Source organism: Hesperophylax consimilis, chromosome 5, assembly GCF_061612785.1.
Source record: "Hesperophylax consimilis isolate HC1 chromosome 5, BYU_Hcon_1.0, whole genome shotgun sequence".
Taxonomy (NCBI): Eukaryota; Metazoa; Arthropoda; class Insecta; order Trichoptera; family Limnephilidae; genus Hesperophylax; species Hesperophylax consimilis.
Window position 1 is genome coordinate 19352183 of NC_142840.1, and position 15815 is coordinate 19367997.

Genomic DNA, 15815 nt, shown 5'->3' on the forward strand with positions numbered 1-15815 from the left:
TTCCAAAGCAGATTTTACTTTTAAGAAGTAAATGGTGATATTATAATACGAGATGCCTATTTACTGTCAGATTGATTTATTGACGAATCACAGTCAGCCTTACGCCCTTCGTTCTTCAACAGTTGATTTTACCCCTCGCCATTATCTTCTCGTCTATTAATTCCTATGTCTGTGATCAGTACATTCTAATGAACGCCGAACGCGGAACTCGGAACTCGGAACTCCTGACCGCTCTCTGTGTGCTCCCGCTCTTAATGTGAATACCGCGCAAGAATCCAACTGCTTTCAATCGTTTGGAGTCAGTGAGATTATGGCATCCCTAATAGAGCTAGGCTTTGAGGTTAAATATAGAGGGGTGGGAAGGAGATGGGTAAGAGGAGGGTGGTCACCAAGTATCTGGTCACCAAACGTTGCTTGATATGGCTTTACGCAGATGGCGATAAAGGCCCGTTTTGATTTATGCAAAAAAAATCTGAAATGTTTTATTTTATTTTGCGAGGTTCAGGCAAAATATTTTTCGATCATAATCGAAAGAACTTAATTGGCTATATTTAATAATAAAACTGTATTCCAAAAGAGGTTTGTAGGTAGGCGATTTTATACATCAAAACGCATACATTATACATTATTTTTTAAGGCTTATAAAAAAACTTTCTATCGTAGAAAAGGCGAAAACGTATTCTACGTGTAGTATTTAACTTCGCATTGTATCGCCTTAATATTTTCAGACAGAGAATAGAATTTTTCGATGCTGACTTTATCGGTATATTGGTTACAATCTATTGACTTATAATTCAAGAGTTATTGGATCATATTGTCTGTAGATGGATTGCAATTCTTACAGAGGCTGCCCACCTTGACGACGGACGAAAATCTTTCAAAATCTTTTATTAAGATACCTACGTTGGTATATTTTCTTTTCACTTTAACTACAAGCTTCTAGTTAACAGCGTAATGTGCCACTGCACTTTTCAATTCATTTGAAATGAAAACTTTTTCATTGAAAATTTTTCAAACGGCTTTGTCTCAAAGTTGCAACTTATTATCTAATTAATTGGTTGTGGAATGCTTTCGCGGTGTGGTGCAAGTAAATGAATAAATAATTATTTTTCCTGTAATTATTATACGGTACATTTATGCAATCGAAAATTGGGTAGTTAATTTTCCTGCAATTTCACGAAACATTTTATTGAAAAAGTATGTAAAATAGTTTGAAAAAGAAATTGATCGAGGGGTAAAGCACTCGACTATCAATCCCGGCGTGCACAAGTAATTTTATTTGATTAATTTGTGTTATTTCACAACTTATTCATTTAAAATAATATATTTAGTTCACTTGGGCACGTTCCAGAGTAAAAGTTCACAGTATCACCCTCGTGTGTGATCACCATTTAGAATTGAAACATTGGTTGAAATGGTTTTATCCGTGTTTGGTGACCTGATCTGAATAGCCAGTTACTTCCTAACCTTCTTTTCCACTTCTCCTTTCCCTCCCCACTAAATTCAGCCTCATAACATACCCCGATTGGGGATGCCATAATCTCACTGGCTCAAGACTGTTGGTAGCAGTTGGGACTCATGTGGGGTATTCGCATAAAAAGGCACAATAAATTTTGTTTGCTGTTGAAAGTTCGAAAAATTTTGAAGGTCATGGAAGAAACTCACAAGTTTTGAAAGAAAGTTATAGAAATACTAATTTACAAAGTTGGCGCTACAACATTCAAACATTGGCACTCGTGCGTGGTGAATGTAAGCGGTTTCGCTATATTTGGACCGATGAATTGCGAGTCCTTTACTGTCGAGATGATTTTGCTAACGCTGACACAGCATTATTGTTTTACAAATGAAACATAGTAGAAATAATGAATTGCAGTAGGAACCCTCATTAATTAATTTGTTTCATTTTACACACTAGGTCCATTATAAAAAAAAATGCACTGCTTGAAATTTCTGTCACGGGCCGAGTCTGGATTTTTACTTGTTTATTAAATAAAACTCCCTTTACTCCATGTTATAAGATTTTAGGGATGATTATGAAATGAAGGTAAACAAATGAATAAACATACAAAAGTAGGCATATGTTCTGTACCTATTTTTAATAAGTTTAAGTATTTTGATAGGAGAACCTGTTATGGTTAATACGACCGTTTCCGTTAATGTTTCGTAACCGTAATAATGGCCTGCTGAAAGGTGCAATATGGCAAAATACCTACTTTTAACTTGGCAGTGTGGGGTTAAGGACACATTGCACATGGAGCTATAACTGGGCCCGTGCCGATGGGGGGGTGACGGGTGGAATGGGTGGGGAGGCACCCCTAAAAGCAGAACGCTCGCAAGACGGTGCCAGCCGAGATGTGAAAACGTACATGTGCTGGGGGAGACTTGAAGGCAGTTGGTATTGATGTAGAACATAGAAGATTGACCTTAGCACTATAAAACTAAACCGTGTATGATAAAAAAACAACCCCGAACAGTATTTTTCTTTATCATTATAAAATAGTGCAGACACGTGAAATTCACGAGAAGTTCTAAATAAGGTTGTCTCTTATTTTATTTGTATGTAAGTTAAAATGGTCGTGACATCACAATAAACACGATTCAGTATAATTCATAATACGAATGGTAGTGCTGCAGTACCGCCGATGTCTCAGGCTTTTCGGCCAGCAGCAAATATCAACGTATTGACGGATTACATCTTCAATATCTTCAATAATGAATTAAGAAAATATGTCTATCTCAATTATTAATGTTTCTTTTTTTTGTGACTTTATTGAAATATTTAAAGAAAGATTATGTTTGCCAAACAATGTACATGTTTATATGTTAATAAAACTATTAGCACACACGAAGATGTGAGCTAACTTAAGATTAATAAATAAAAATAAATAAATAAATATACGGTATTTTCTAAGAATTCAAAAAGTTCCGTCCTCAGAATGCTTTAATCAATACAAGGCCGGCCCGGTGCAGGCGCAATTGGAGCAGTCACTGACAGCGTTCTTGATGTTTTTACTAGCGCCATGCACTGTTAAACTCAGGACTGGTCCTGAATCAATGCGATCTACGTCTGTAAAAAACAAAAAATTTCGTTGTAGGCGACCTCTCTATAAAAATACGTTGAAATTTTGAAAATGGCATTCAAAATAATGTTAAAAATAACACATTTGCATAAATAGGCAGGTACGTTGTAGATTTATCGCTTTATTACAGTAAAAATTAAAATTTGAAAATGACATGTAAGTTCAAATCAAGTCCGTTTGCTAGATTTCATCGAACCGGAACAGACACAGAACTGAAATTGTAAAAATTGTAAAAATTATTTGATGATAATGCCACAGTAATACTGCATTATTTATATAAATTAGTTTTACAAGAGATCTTATAAAGTTTTCTTCGACATGTCATCACTGGTCACTCAGCCAAGTAAGTGCAAACCTCTTAACCCAACTCTAACTGTCCAATACCTACTGATTTATGTTTTAAGTTGAAAAAAAAACATCAAAAATGTCATCGAAGACCAAAAATTTTTACTCCAAATAATGTCAGAAATCACTGGTTAAAGTAAGTCAAGTACGTCCCTTAACATACAATGTATGTATACAATTTATATTTTAGTTTAATTATTATGTTTGAACGGCGGTAAAGAGTCAGTCTATTAATACTAGTTAATTCCTTCTGGAGTCTCAGAGACGATAATGTGACAACAGAACTCTACAAAACGTAAATAGCATAAATAAACATTTTCGGTTTTTCCTAAAGTGTGCACGAAAAATCCATTACGTGACCAAAAAGTCCTGTTGAAGTGCATCCCGACATTCTCTGTGGTGAGTTATAGAATCAGCAAAAATTACAAAAATCAAAACAACACAATCGCCCTGACACACAAGTTATGGTATTTAACTATCTATAGTTATATAAAATTAATAAAAATAAAGTAAATATTTGTTCATTTTTATTTTCTTGTTCCCTCATTTCTCCAACCGTTTGCGGCATCTGTAAATCTACTAGTAAAATGAACAGATTTTAATGTATCTATACTTATATTTTCGTATTTAAAATTCAATCCTTTTCTACATAAGAGGCAATATTCCTTAGTTACTTTTAATGAAGTTTCGGCAAATGCCATATTGTCCAAGTCGCTAGTTATCCAATATTGTGTTGAGTTTTCTCGAGTATTTATTTCTTCGGCTTTGAAATTGAAAGCAGTTGCATTTATTGATTGTCGCGAACATTCTTGTATTCTTTATATGTAAAGTAGTGTATAAAGTAGTGTAGTGTAGTAGTATTATGTTGTACCTATTCGAAGATTCGATGAAGGACAATAACAGTAGATTTAGTACATTTTGATTAAATATATCTGATTTGTAAATGTGTAAAATTTTGTGTGTTGAATCGAAGGTCATTTATACTAATGAGAAATGTAGTATTAAGGGAGATGAGAGGACTTGCCGAATGTAATCTTTGAACTTATGCTGCTGCATCACTCGCGGAATTCACAAGGCGCGGGTCGAGTCGTAGTTGACATGGAAGTTTGACAAATGTGTCTGCTAGATTTTGCTAGACTTATTGCGATTTAGCTAAACATCTATCGAAACCGTGGGCAGACACACGAATACACCCAAATAACACATTTCTATCATAACAGTGAGCAGACACACGAATACACCTAAATAACAGCTTTCTATCAAAATAGGGTAGCCGGTAGACGATACGAACACCCGTTGCTTTGTTCCTTTCCCGTATTGCGGAAATTTTGTCCAGTTTATACGCACCCTTATATGTTTATTTTTAGGTATGAGGAAAATAGAACAGCGAGGCTAGTAATTTAATACTTTTCAGCAATTCAGCAATACTTTTTTATATTTACATTGCATAAGAGTTTCAACTGCTCCCAACCGTCAGGACCCAGTGGACTATGCCATCCCCAGTTGGAGTTTGTTGTGAGGCTGAAGGTGTGGAGAGGAGAAGAAGAGAGTATTCAGATCTGGTCACCAAACATGGCTAAAGCCATTTCAAGCAACATTTTTAGATTCTGAATGTTGGTCTTTCACCAGGGCGACACTGAAAGTATCTATCACCACACCCAAAACACCACTATATCAAAATAATAGACGGTACGAGCACCCACGCGGTAAAAGCACGGCTAAATTTCCAGTTTACGCACGCAGGGATTTGAACCGATCACAGAGGAAGAAATACCGAGAATTAAAAAACAGTGACAATAGAAGACAGAAGTGGACAGAACTGCAATATTACAACCTAAAAAGTATAGCCAGTAAGCAAACTGTACAATACAAACACCCATGCAGTATAAATTTTACTACGGGGTATCAGGGTAGCAGAAGTTAGGATATACGTCACCGAATAAGAGACAATATGGTATTGCGCGACCTATAGGAACCAAGAGGACAGAACTGTAACATTTCGATCTAAGAAAGGATAGCCAGTAAGCAAACTGTACAATGTAGTATAAAGTTTATTACGAGGTATTAGGATAGCAGAACATAGGATAGTACGGCACCGAAAAACAGACAGGTGGCGAGCAGAAGCCCGAGTAGCAAGCCGGCCCGGCCGCCGGGTGCCGTCACGCCCCGTGAGCCCACCGTTGCGGGGGTTAGGGTGAATTTACCTACATTATAATATAGTGGATAGTGGATACCGCACCTAGAGTGAATTGGCAAAACTTATTCTAATTTTGTATTGAGAATTCATTTGCAGGTCATGTGTTTTATTGATTGAACACTTACAGGTAGTTTATGAAGGGGTTTTAAATTGTTTCTATCAAAATATACTTATAATACACTAGCACAGTGCTGTGAAAATTTCGAGATAATATAATTGTAGGATTTGTGAAACTGAAAGTATTTATAAAACATTTGCTTCAGGATCATTATCTATCATCAAAAAAATAATTAAAGATATGATCAGAAATTTACCCTTCGAATGAACACCGTTAGTAAGATTTAAATTTGTCAAAAAGTTAAACGTAAATTACGTAAACAATCACATGCGCGTAGGAATTGTAAACTTTAGAGACGCATGCGGGTAGGAATTGTAAACTTTAGAATCACAAGCGCATAGGAATTTTAAACATTAGAATCACATGCGGGTAAGAATTGTAAACTTTAGAATGACACGCGGATAGGAATTGTAAAAAATTATGTTATTTTAATGCGGAGTTTTTTTTTTGTAATTTTTATGTATCGATAACATGTAATTAATTGATGCGCAACGTTTGAGTGATGTTAATGTCCCGTTGGATGTAAATAAGCTTCTTGCACCTGTATATAGTTATATGCAATTAGTATCGATTGTTGCCATGGCAATTGTCATTGGCTAGAAAAGGACACAAGCAGGACATTTTCAAAGTGAAAATGGCATGACGCCAGAATTTCTGCTAAAATATGAAAATAATTAATGTTATTTTATGATAATTTGCACTTCAATAATAAATATTGTTTTCTATATATGTCACTTAGTATGCTCGTATAACTTTTATGTAAAAATTTAAAATGCTATTTATTTTTTGCAATGTTGTCAAAATCTTCTTAAGGCGCAGCTTAATGCTAAATCACTATTTTTATTAATATTTATAACGAATTGGTGTACATTATGAATACCAAAAAAAAAAAAAAAAGATAAATTGAATTTTTTCCTATCGTTTCCCTTGGGTAGAATACAAATAAAAAAATAAATTACTTAATAAAAAATATTTTTTCAATAGAAATGTATGAACGCGTAAAGGAAACAACTTTAAAAAATATAGTTTTATTTGTAAGATTATCTGTGATAGTTTCACTTGATTAACTTTTTCGCTTTTTTAAAATTATTTAAAAAAAAAAAATAAAAACTAGTTTTGTGCTTGAAATCTAACGTTTCTAGACTCCGATATTAATGCATATAACTTACAATATAAGGAATACACATTTTTGGCTTGTAGCTTCCTCTTAAGTCTGTAATAATATCTTCCGTGCAGAAACGGGCGGTCCGTTTGATAGATTCCCCAATCTTAACAAACGGACTGCAATCTTTAGAGCACAGGCGTCAGGTAGGTATGCTGTCCTTGTTCTATCGGTATTACAATGGAAGATGCTCTGAGGAACTAGCGTCATTGATCCCTTCCGCACCGGTGCGTAGTCGGGATACACGCCAAACGCGCGCCCAACATTTGTACACGGTTGACATTTGTCACATGAGATCGGGTCGCTTCTACGATTCGTTCTTAAGTTCAACAGCTCGGCTGTGGAACGAACTGCCGGCCTCTGTGTTTCCTCCCTCCTACAACATGGGACTCTTCAAGACCCATGTTCACTCCTTCCTCTCCAAAAAAAGACCCTCCACACAGCATCCCCAAAGATGACATAGGCCCCGAGGGAAATTATTTTCTTCAGGGCCTCCTGTGTGGAGTAAATATAAAAAAAAAGACTCTCTGCAGAAAAACATGAAATTATTCATATTGTTTTCGTTCATTTACTGTTTAAAAACAAATTTCTAGACATTTATATAGGCAAAATAAGCTCCTTTATAGTTCTGCCCTAATGAATTCGCATCGTTGCCGCTAGAATGTGGTAGTTTTTTCTCTCTTTAATACGCCAAAAGGGGTGGGTTAGTACACGGTAGTAAATTCCATGCGGTGAGAGTCCTTTTACTTTTTTTAACTTCCTCGCCGTGCGGTATTCGGAAGCGGGGAAGTTAGTATAATATGACCGTATTGGGCTATGGTCTGGTATCTCGGTCGGTGCGGGAGGTTTTTGTGCGGTCATGTGTCATATTGCGCCTTGAGGTATAATGATCGCGCAGGTAATTTTAGTTCGTTAATCCACATGCTCCCCGTTTTAAATGTTGTTTATTACCTTTACGCGTTTCCGTTAGGAACGTGCTGTTGAATTACACTCGTGACTCATTTTAATTTACTTACAAATAAATATTGACTTGCGGATTCTATTATGACATTACAGCAGTTATACGAAACAAACGTCGGTCCTACCCAATCGGGATTTGGCGCAGTTGTTAGCGCGGTTGACTCTAGTCCCTGGAAGAATTAATCGTCAATCAACCAAACAAATAAAAAAATCGAAATTGCTACTACTTGCATCATTCACATTCATACTTACTCTTCTATTATTATTCCGACTCTTGACATGGCCCGACTCAAGTATCTGATTCACTTGATCGTGCCATGTCTACCTCGGCCGTCCCCGATTTCTGCTACCATTCTCCTCTTTACGCTCCTTTCTTCGCTCATTCGCTCTACATGCCCAAACCATATAAGCGTCCCTTTCTTAATCTTACTCATTAAGCTTAGATCAGCCTTTCATTCTTTGCGTATCTCCACATTTCTCATGATCATACACGGTTTTACCACACATACGGTAGGTGCCAGCACTCCCTGCGTTCAGTTTTTTATGAAATATTACCTAGTAGGCACTGTACAAAGATAGAAAAAAAAGTACAACCTATTAAATTTTCTTTAAAAAATTAGGTTTTGATATAATAAATATGTATCTTATGAATGGGTATTTGGATATTTACAAAAAGGATTATCAAGTTAATTTTTTATGTCAAAGAATAAATATATTTATACAATAGTAAAAACAGAACACTTTATATTCTTAAAGAGGTAAGACGGTAGGTCGAGTGGAATAAAAATATTAATTTGATGTCCAAATATTTATTTATTTTATTGATACATGATTTAGAGAGTACATGTGGTTTTTTATGACATTTCACCCTCCATGCTAGGGATGACCCTGTGTTATGGCGGGTGAATTTTACAGTTTACGGACATAGAATCTATACATTAATATAATATAAAAAAGAAAAATGATGTATAGCTAGTTCGGGTTGCAAGAAGAGGATGGAGAAGTTAGAGAATTATAAGAAGATGAAATATTTGAGAAATTAAAATTAAAAAAAAAAAGTAAATAGATCACCCTAATTAATTATGTACATACTATACCGCGGAATATGGATATATTATGTTTTGTCTGAAAGGTTATTAAATTGATAGATTGTAGAATGAATGGGTTTTGTAGTTGTAATGTATTCCGTGTGTAAGGATCCATTTCGTCATGATTCCAAATAGATTCTGATAAGATGGCTGGAAGTCCTGGAAGTACACCTGAAATTTGTAATGTGTTCACCAATATATTAATTTGTAATGTGTTCACCAATATATTAATTTGTAATGTGTTCACCAATATATTAATTTATACCCCAGAATATTATTTATAACTTCAATACATTATTTACCTTAGAGACAACATTTTTCTGTTAGTGTATTGATCTTGATGCAATATTTCGTATCATTCTTTACTTTGTTACTTTATCATATAAACGCTTTTAGTAGAATTAAGAAATATATATTTTAATGGCTTACGTCTGAAATGGGGTTGATTACTAGACATCAAACACACATATTAGAACATATAATAAATAAATATAACCCAATGAGTTTCGTACAGGGAAATACGAAATCACAGATCTACGAATAAAATAAAACTAAATAAGGTATTACATTACGACCCTTCCTCGACTTTGTAAATGTTAGGTAGCTACTGCTGTTAAGTTGGTACGCCTGCAACGTAAAAGATATCGAATTTCTTTCAATTAAATTCGATAGCCTTAAAACGTATAACAATTATTTCAAGTAGTAATGTTCAGTCACCCTAAGAAACTCTACCCGCACTGGCCGCCGATATAATACGAGTATGTATGGCCGCACCATGTTGTGCAAGGGGGGAAGGGGTGAACGGTTGTGAATTATGTCTGGCGGTAAGTCAGTACCTACCTATTACATATCTATCTCTTAACTGCCCTCCACACTACTAGCCACCCAATATCTAAAATGCAGCTTTGCTATCTGACAAATACATTTCTATATCGACTCCCGTTGTTTAGTGTTCGTACCTGTAGGCAAAATGAACGAATACGCTCAAGACTTCAATTGCAGTGCATCATACATCGGGCATGATTTTTCGACACTGCAATTACAAGAGTCCAGCCCGTAGAGGTTAATTACGCTAAAAACACCTTAAAATAAATTTAGATCTTGAAATTCCCCGACTATCTTTGAAAGCTTATAGAATTGAGATGTTCATTAACTGTTAGGTATGTATTTAGAAAACATAATTTAGAAACTAAAATGTTGAAAAGGTTCGAAAAATGTATTTTTGTTAGGTTAGGCTGCACTATTGATTTTTTGCGATTTAAAATTTAGATCTTCGGTTGAATCTTAAGAATTTGGTTACTAGTAATGAGGGACGTTAATATAGCAATCGTTCATCTTCTTCGTCGCTCAGGCAGCTAATTGGCCCGGCCAATTGGCTGACGGAACTTTCTCCCAAGTTCCTTACTGATATTTATTATCCAACTTATATTCTAACGCAGAAATGGGGAGAAATAAAAAGGTTCGTCATATTTACGAGGAGGACGTTAAAGGTAGAAACACACTGGGTCGGTGTACGCGATACACGCATTACTACGTTGCTACGTTCACACTGGTTCTACACATGCAACGCGTGTGACCACGTGACAAGTGGTCTCTAGTTCTTAAGCACGCGGCGCGCAGGCGCGTCAATTGATTTGAAGTTTATTTTAAGATTATTTTTATGTGTTTCTCTTGTCAGCAGACGCAATTCATAGTTTTGTCATGTCTTGCGATTCAGAGAGCGAATTTGATGATGATTTTATTATTTTAAACTGTCAAAACAAACAACCATATATATACACCAAACATAATAGTAGATGCAACGAGAACATCACTCATAGATGTGAAATCAACTCGTTGGGGATGTGACGCCACCCCCTCCATCTTTACACGTTCCACGCCAATGTGGACAGGACAGATTGGCGCAGCGATGGAAACGTCGGTTTGCGTTGCGTGTGACAAGTGTGTTTCTAAAGCATGTATTTCCATAGAATTGGTCCAGATGTCTTAATGCGTCGCTTCCGTAGCGTAAATCGACCCAGTGTGTTTCTATTTCTATTTCCATAGAAAATATATGAATTGTAATTAGTCCAGATATTTTAATGCGTCGCTTACGTAGCGTATGTCGACCCAGTGTGTTTCTACCTTTAGGCATTTCAACGATCAAGGGCGAAATCAGAATACGTTCTTATAACTTTTTATGGCGTGTTTTCTATCAACGAACATCTTTATCCATAATGAATGATGCCTTCATAACTAGTTTCATGGTCAAAATTAATTATTTACTGTGGTGATATTGGATAACACAGAAAATGGGTTGGGATTTCGTACAAATGAAGGATTTTTGCTTTTAAATTTTATTTTTCCAAGACTTTGTGTCCAATTTATATTTAGCGTAATTTGTGTGTTGTCTAATAGCCAGTGGAAATGCATTGTTAAGCTTTGTTACAAAGTAACCAAAATTTCTTTTGCCAATTGTTGTTTTAGCGAAAGGTAGTCGCGAGTAGATACCTAATATTTACTTTCAACCCAAAACGCAAAATTCACTATCTAACTAAAGAGCATTTTTTTTTTCTGAAGCAGAAAAAAAATCACCATCATTGAGCTCTGGCATCGTGAAATTTGCATAACTTTTCTGCCTAAAATATCTGTGTCATCCCAACTTTTTTCGGCTCGCAACGTCATTTCCATCGATTATGGAGCCAACAAATATCCGTTTAGGTGTCAACAAATTTTGCAAGATGAAATAATATTTCATATTGTTTAATTGTGCAGTTAAAAATGAAACTACGGCGAGGGAGGGTAGAAAACGAGATTAGAAATTAAAAATCGTTATTTGAGAAAAATAGTGTCGTTAAAAATCATATTAGCTCCCAACATTACCTCACTTCACTATATACACATTATCTTACACACGCGTATAGTTTAATAAATAATTTCCTGTTTTGACATTATTGATTTTTTGGATACAAGTATCATTTTCAAGTGTTTACTTCACATTTTCTGTATATAGGGCTATTCCATGTCATTTTGTCAAAAGTACCTACTCAAAATTCTAAATTATTGTTTTCCATCGTTACCTAATATTCTATCCTACTATCTATACTTCCTTCGTTGTAGACAATGTTTCCTTTTCGTAATGCCTTTTATACTAATATCTGTCTTCTATACATTGACGCTACAAACACCTCGCCAAGTATTCTGTTTGGTCTCTCTAGTTCCTCTTAAATCAACATTGTATATAAAATGTATCTTGTCTATATTTTCTCATTTCCTTACCCCTTTATTGCCTACGTGTTTGAAACTGTTTCCTCTCCTTTGTGGTTCTCGAACTCAAACTTGAATTTGTGAAACTACATGGAATCTCGATAGTGCCTACAGTGCCAACTTTTGTTTTCGTAACCTTATGGGTGCTGTTTCTATCTCCATCAATATTTGATTTAATATTTTTTAGCGATTTACCATAGTTCCCGCGAGTACTCAGACCATGGGCCGATTGTGCTATCTCCCATTTCACCTAATGCCTCTAAAGTTCATCATGATTGTAACTGGGATTTCTCCTGATTCCACAATGTGTCTTCTCAGGTAGCTGAGTCTCGTTCCCATCAGGGTGGGATATTGGCACCATAGGTGAAGTTCAGTTTCTTCATCATCTGGACATTTCCTGCATCTTTTGGTGCTTTCCACTCTCAACAGCTGTACGTGTCTCCTTAATTGAATATTTGATTTACATGAATAGGTACTTGCATCCCCCGTGTCCAAGTTGACGCAATTACTGGCTGTCTTACGAAAGATGGAGTTAGGTTAGATTGGGTTTATGTCTGTTTTCTATAATATTGTGGGAATTGTGTTTTGAAGAATGTTGTTTTGTTTGCAGCCGCAGAGGTGGACCTGTTAAGGGACATGTCCCTTCACAATTCCACCCGCCAGGGGGTGGCGGCCGCCTTGGATCAGCAGCCGCCGTCCTACATATTCACAGGTAAGACCATTATTCTTCATCCTATTGGTTCATCAATCAACACCTGTACCGAAAATAGCCCTTGGCTTTAATTCATTTCCAAACAGTCTCCCTTCCCCGAATAAAAGCAATGATTTTAATGAAATATTAAAAATAAATATATTATTAATAGTAAAAATAATTATTATTAATAAATAATTATACAAGCCCACAAACATAAAAAAAATAACTATACCTTCGTATACCCAGCACGTGTCTCTAGTGTTGCCATTTTTTTTCGTTAATTCAATGTTAAAAAAAACACCACAACAAAATGTAACGAATAATAATTCATGTGTTGTGAATTATTCCCCAAAACATTTAAATTGCGCCTTACGTTGAGAAACACTGATTTAGAGTTTGTCTACCTTCGTAACGTAATCGCTAGATTTTAGCTATACATATATATACTTCAGAAGCGTCAAATTTACTCTAATATAAATAACTGAACACGTCAATCAATTGTTTTCTACAATTTTTAAAAATTATTTATAATCTTTGATACTAAATATGTATATAACATGTTTGTAAAAGCCTGTATGGGCGTATAATAATATTCATTTATTTATTCATTTATTTATATTTTAAATGTATATTTACAGAATAAAAATATCCAATAACAAAGATACATTATACAATCATAATTGCCTAATTAGCAATTTAAATTTAGTAACGCTCAGGTGGAAAATGTCGATGTCAGAGGCTAGTGAGTTTAGAAGGCATATCATTCTTCCGAGAGGCATTGCTGATGGTAAGTTAGTCCTACATCTCGGAAGAACGAATGGTTGTGTCTACGCGCTCTTGTGAAGTTATCAGGGACGTAAAATAAAATTTTATTTAAAATTTCTGGATTGTTGATGTGACCGTTCAACAAGTTATAGGCCATCATCAGCAACGCAGCATTCCGCCTGTTGACAAGACTATCGATACCTAGCATTCCGGAAAGGAAGGCTGATGGGTATAAATAGGGATAGTACCCGAAGTCTCTAAGATAAAGATAACGTAGAAACTTCTTTTGTACTTTCTCTACCATAGAATTGTACGTTGCAACCCCTGGTCCCCATATTATTGAGCCACTTTCCAAAATACTACGTACTAGGCTAAAATATAGCAAGCGAACCACGGCAGAGCTGCAGAAATGCCTGGAGTTACATAGCACAAATCCAAGCATTCTCAAAGCCCTGCTGCATATCGTTTCAATATGAACGCGAAATGTTAAGTGTGGGTCAAAGGTTAATCCCAAATCTTTCGGTTCAGAAATATGTTTAAGAGAACATTGGGACATCCTATAGTTGAAGTAAATCACAGTGTTTGCTCTAGTATAGCACATTATGGCGCATTTCTTAAAATTAAAACCTAATTTGTTAATTTCACTCCATACCACGATAGCATTTATGTCTCTCGGGAGCTGTGCGCAGTTTTCTAAGGTCCGGATTCTTAAAAATAGCTTTAAGTCATCTGCAAATAATAAAAATTTCGCAAACTTTATAGCATGATGAATATCATTAATAAAAAGGGAAAAAAGTAAAGGACCAAGATTAGACCCTTGAGGAACCCCAGAGTTTGTGGGAAAGTACGTCGAGTTAGAAATACCATATGTTACGTATTGCTGTCTACTTGATAAATAGCTTACAAATAAATTTAAAACTTTTACCGAGAATCCAAAACGGTCTAATTTATTTAAGAGTATCAGCGGGTCTACGGTATCAAAAGTCTTTGCGAAGTCGTTTTATGAGACGTCAACTTGGTTGTTACCGTCAAGAGCTTGAGATACATATTCCGTAAAGACCATCAGATTTGACACAGTCGATCTGCCAGATCTAAAACCATGTTGTTCGTCTATTAAATAAGGTTCTACTTGGGCGTAGATATATTTATGAATTATTAGTTCGAACAATTTTGCCGGAGAGGAGAGGATCGCTACTGGTCTTTAGTTAGAGACCAAATATTTATCCCCATCCTTATACAGTGGTGTAACTTTAGAGATCTTCCATATATTAGGAAATGTTCCCGTGCTAAGTGAAAAATTAAAAATGTAAAGTAGGGGTATTAATATAGGCTCTATACAACCCTTTAATAAAAATGACGGAATAAAATCAGGTCCAAATGACGTTTTCGCTTTGAGTTTTTTAACTGCAGCTAACATATCAGATTTTGTGATGTTAGGAATATCAACATTCTGCGCTTTTGCATTCTGCTGATGATGTATAATTCCCCGGTATAAATGAACTTAAATCCGTAACTTGCTGACTGTAAACCGATTTAAAATAGTCCGCGAATGCTTCGGGAATATCAATTCCCGAGTGTGATTGTCCATTCCAAGTGACATGGTCGACAAACCCACCATCACTTCTTTTGGATGAGACATATTTCCAGAACGACCTGGGATCAGATTTGATGTTTTTTTCAATGATATTAATGTAATTGGTATGGGCCAATTGCATACTGCGTTTAACTTTAGCTCTAACACAACAAAACATTTCACGTTCTCTTACTAGTCCAGTTTTCTTCCATTTTCTAAAATGTCTGAACTTTCGCTTTATATCACTAATAATTTCATTGGAAAACCATTGAGGATACTTTCTTTCATTCTTCGGAATGCGTTTCCTTTTGAAGCACACATCGAAGTAATTATAAATAGTAGAATAGAAATAGTCTACGGCTAAATTAACGTTATTAAAATTCATCAAACGTTGCCAATCGTGCGATTGTAAGTGATTATAAATCTGTTTAAAATTGCCATTTTCGAATTTCCACCCGCGCATTTTACTCATAAATTTATTATTATCATTAATATGAATAAATAATAGAAATCCTATCATCCTACCCTCAAATTATAACTCTGAATGAACTTTAGAAAAGGCAGGATCATTGAATGTGGTCTAAATT

The 15815-nt window shown here is 35.4% G+C and overlaps 1 protein-coding gene across 1 annotated transcript in view; it reads left to right on the plus strand.

The window, feature by feature from the left end:
- LOC149423609 (protein kinase C-binding protein NELL2-like) overlaps positions 1 to 15815 on the plus strand; it is a 118417-nt gene that overhangs the window by 69774 nt on the left and 32828 nt on the right. The window contains exon 3 of the mRNA XM_089632270.1: positions 12807 to 12908. Coding sequence (XP_089488396.1) covers positions 12807 to 12908 — 102 coding nt within the window. The remainder of the gene's footprint in view (positions 1 to 12806; positions 12909 to 15815) is intronic.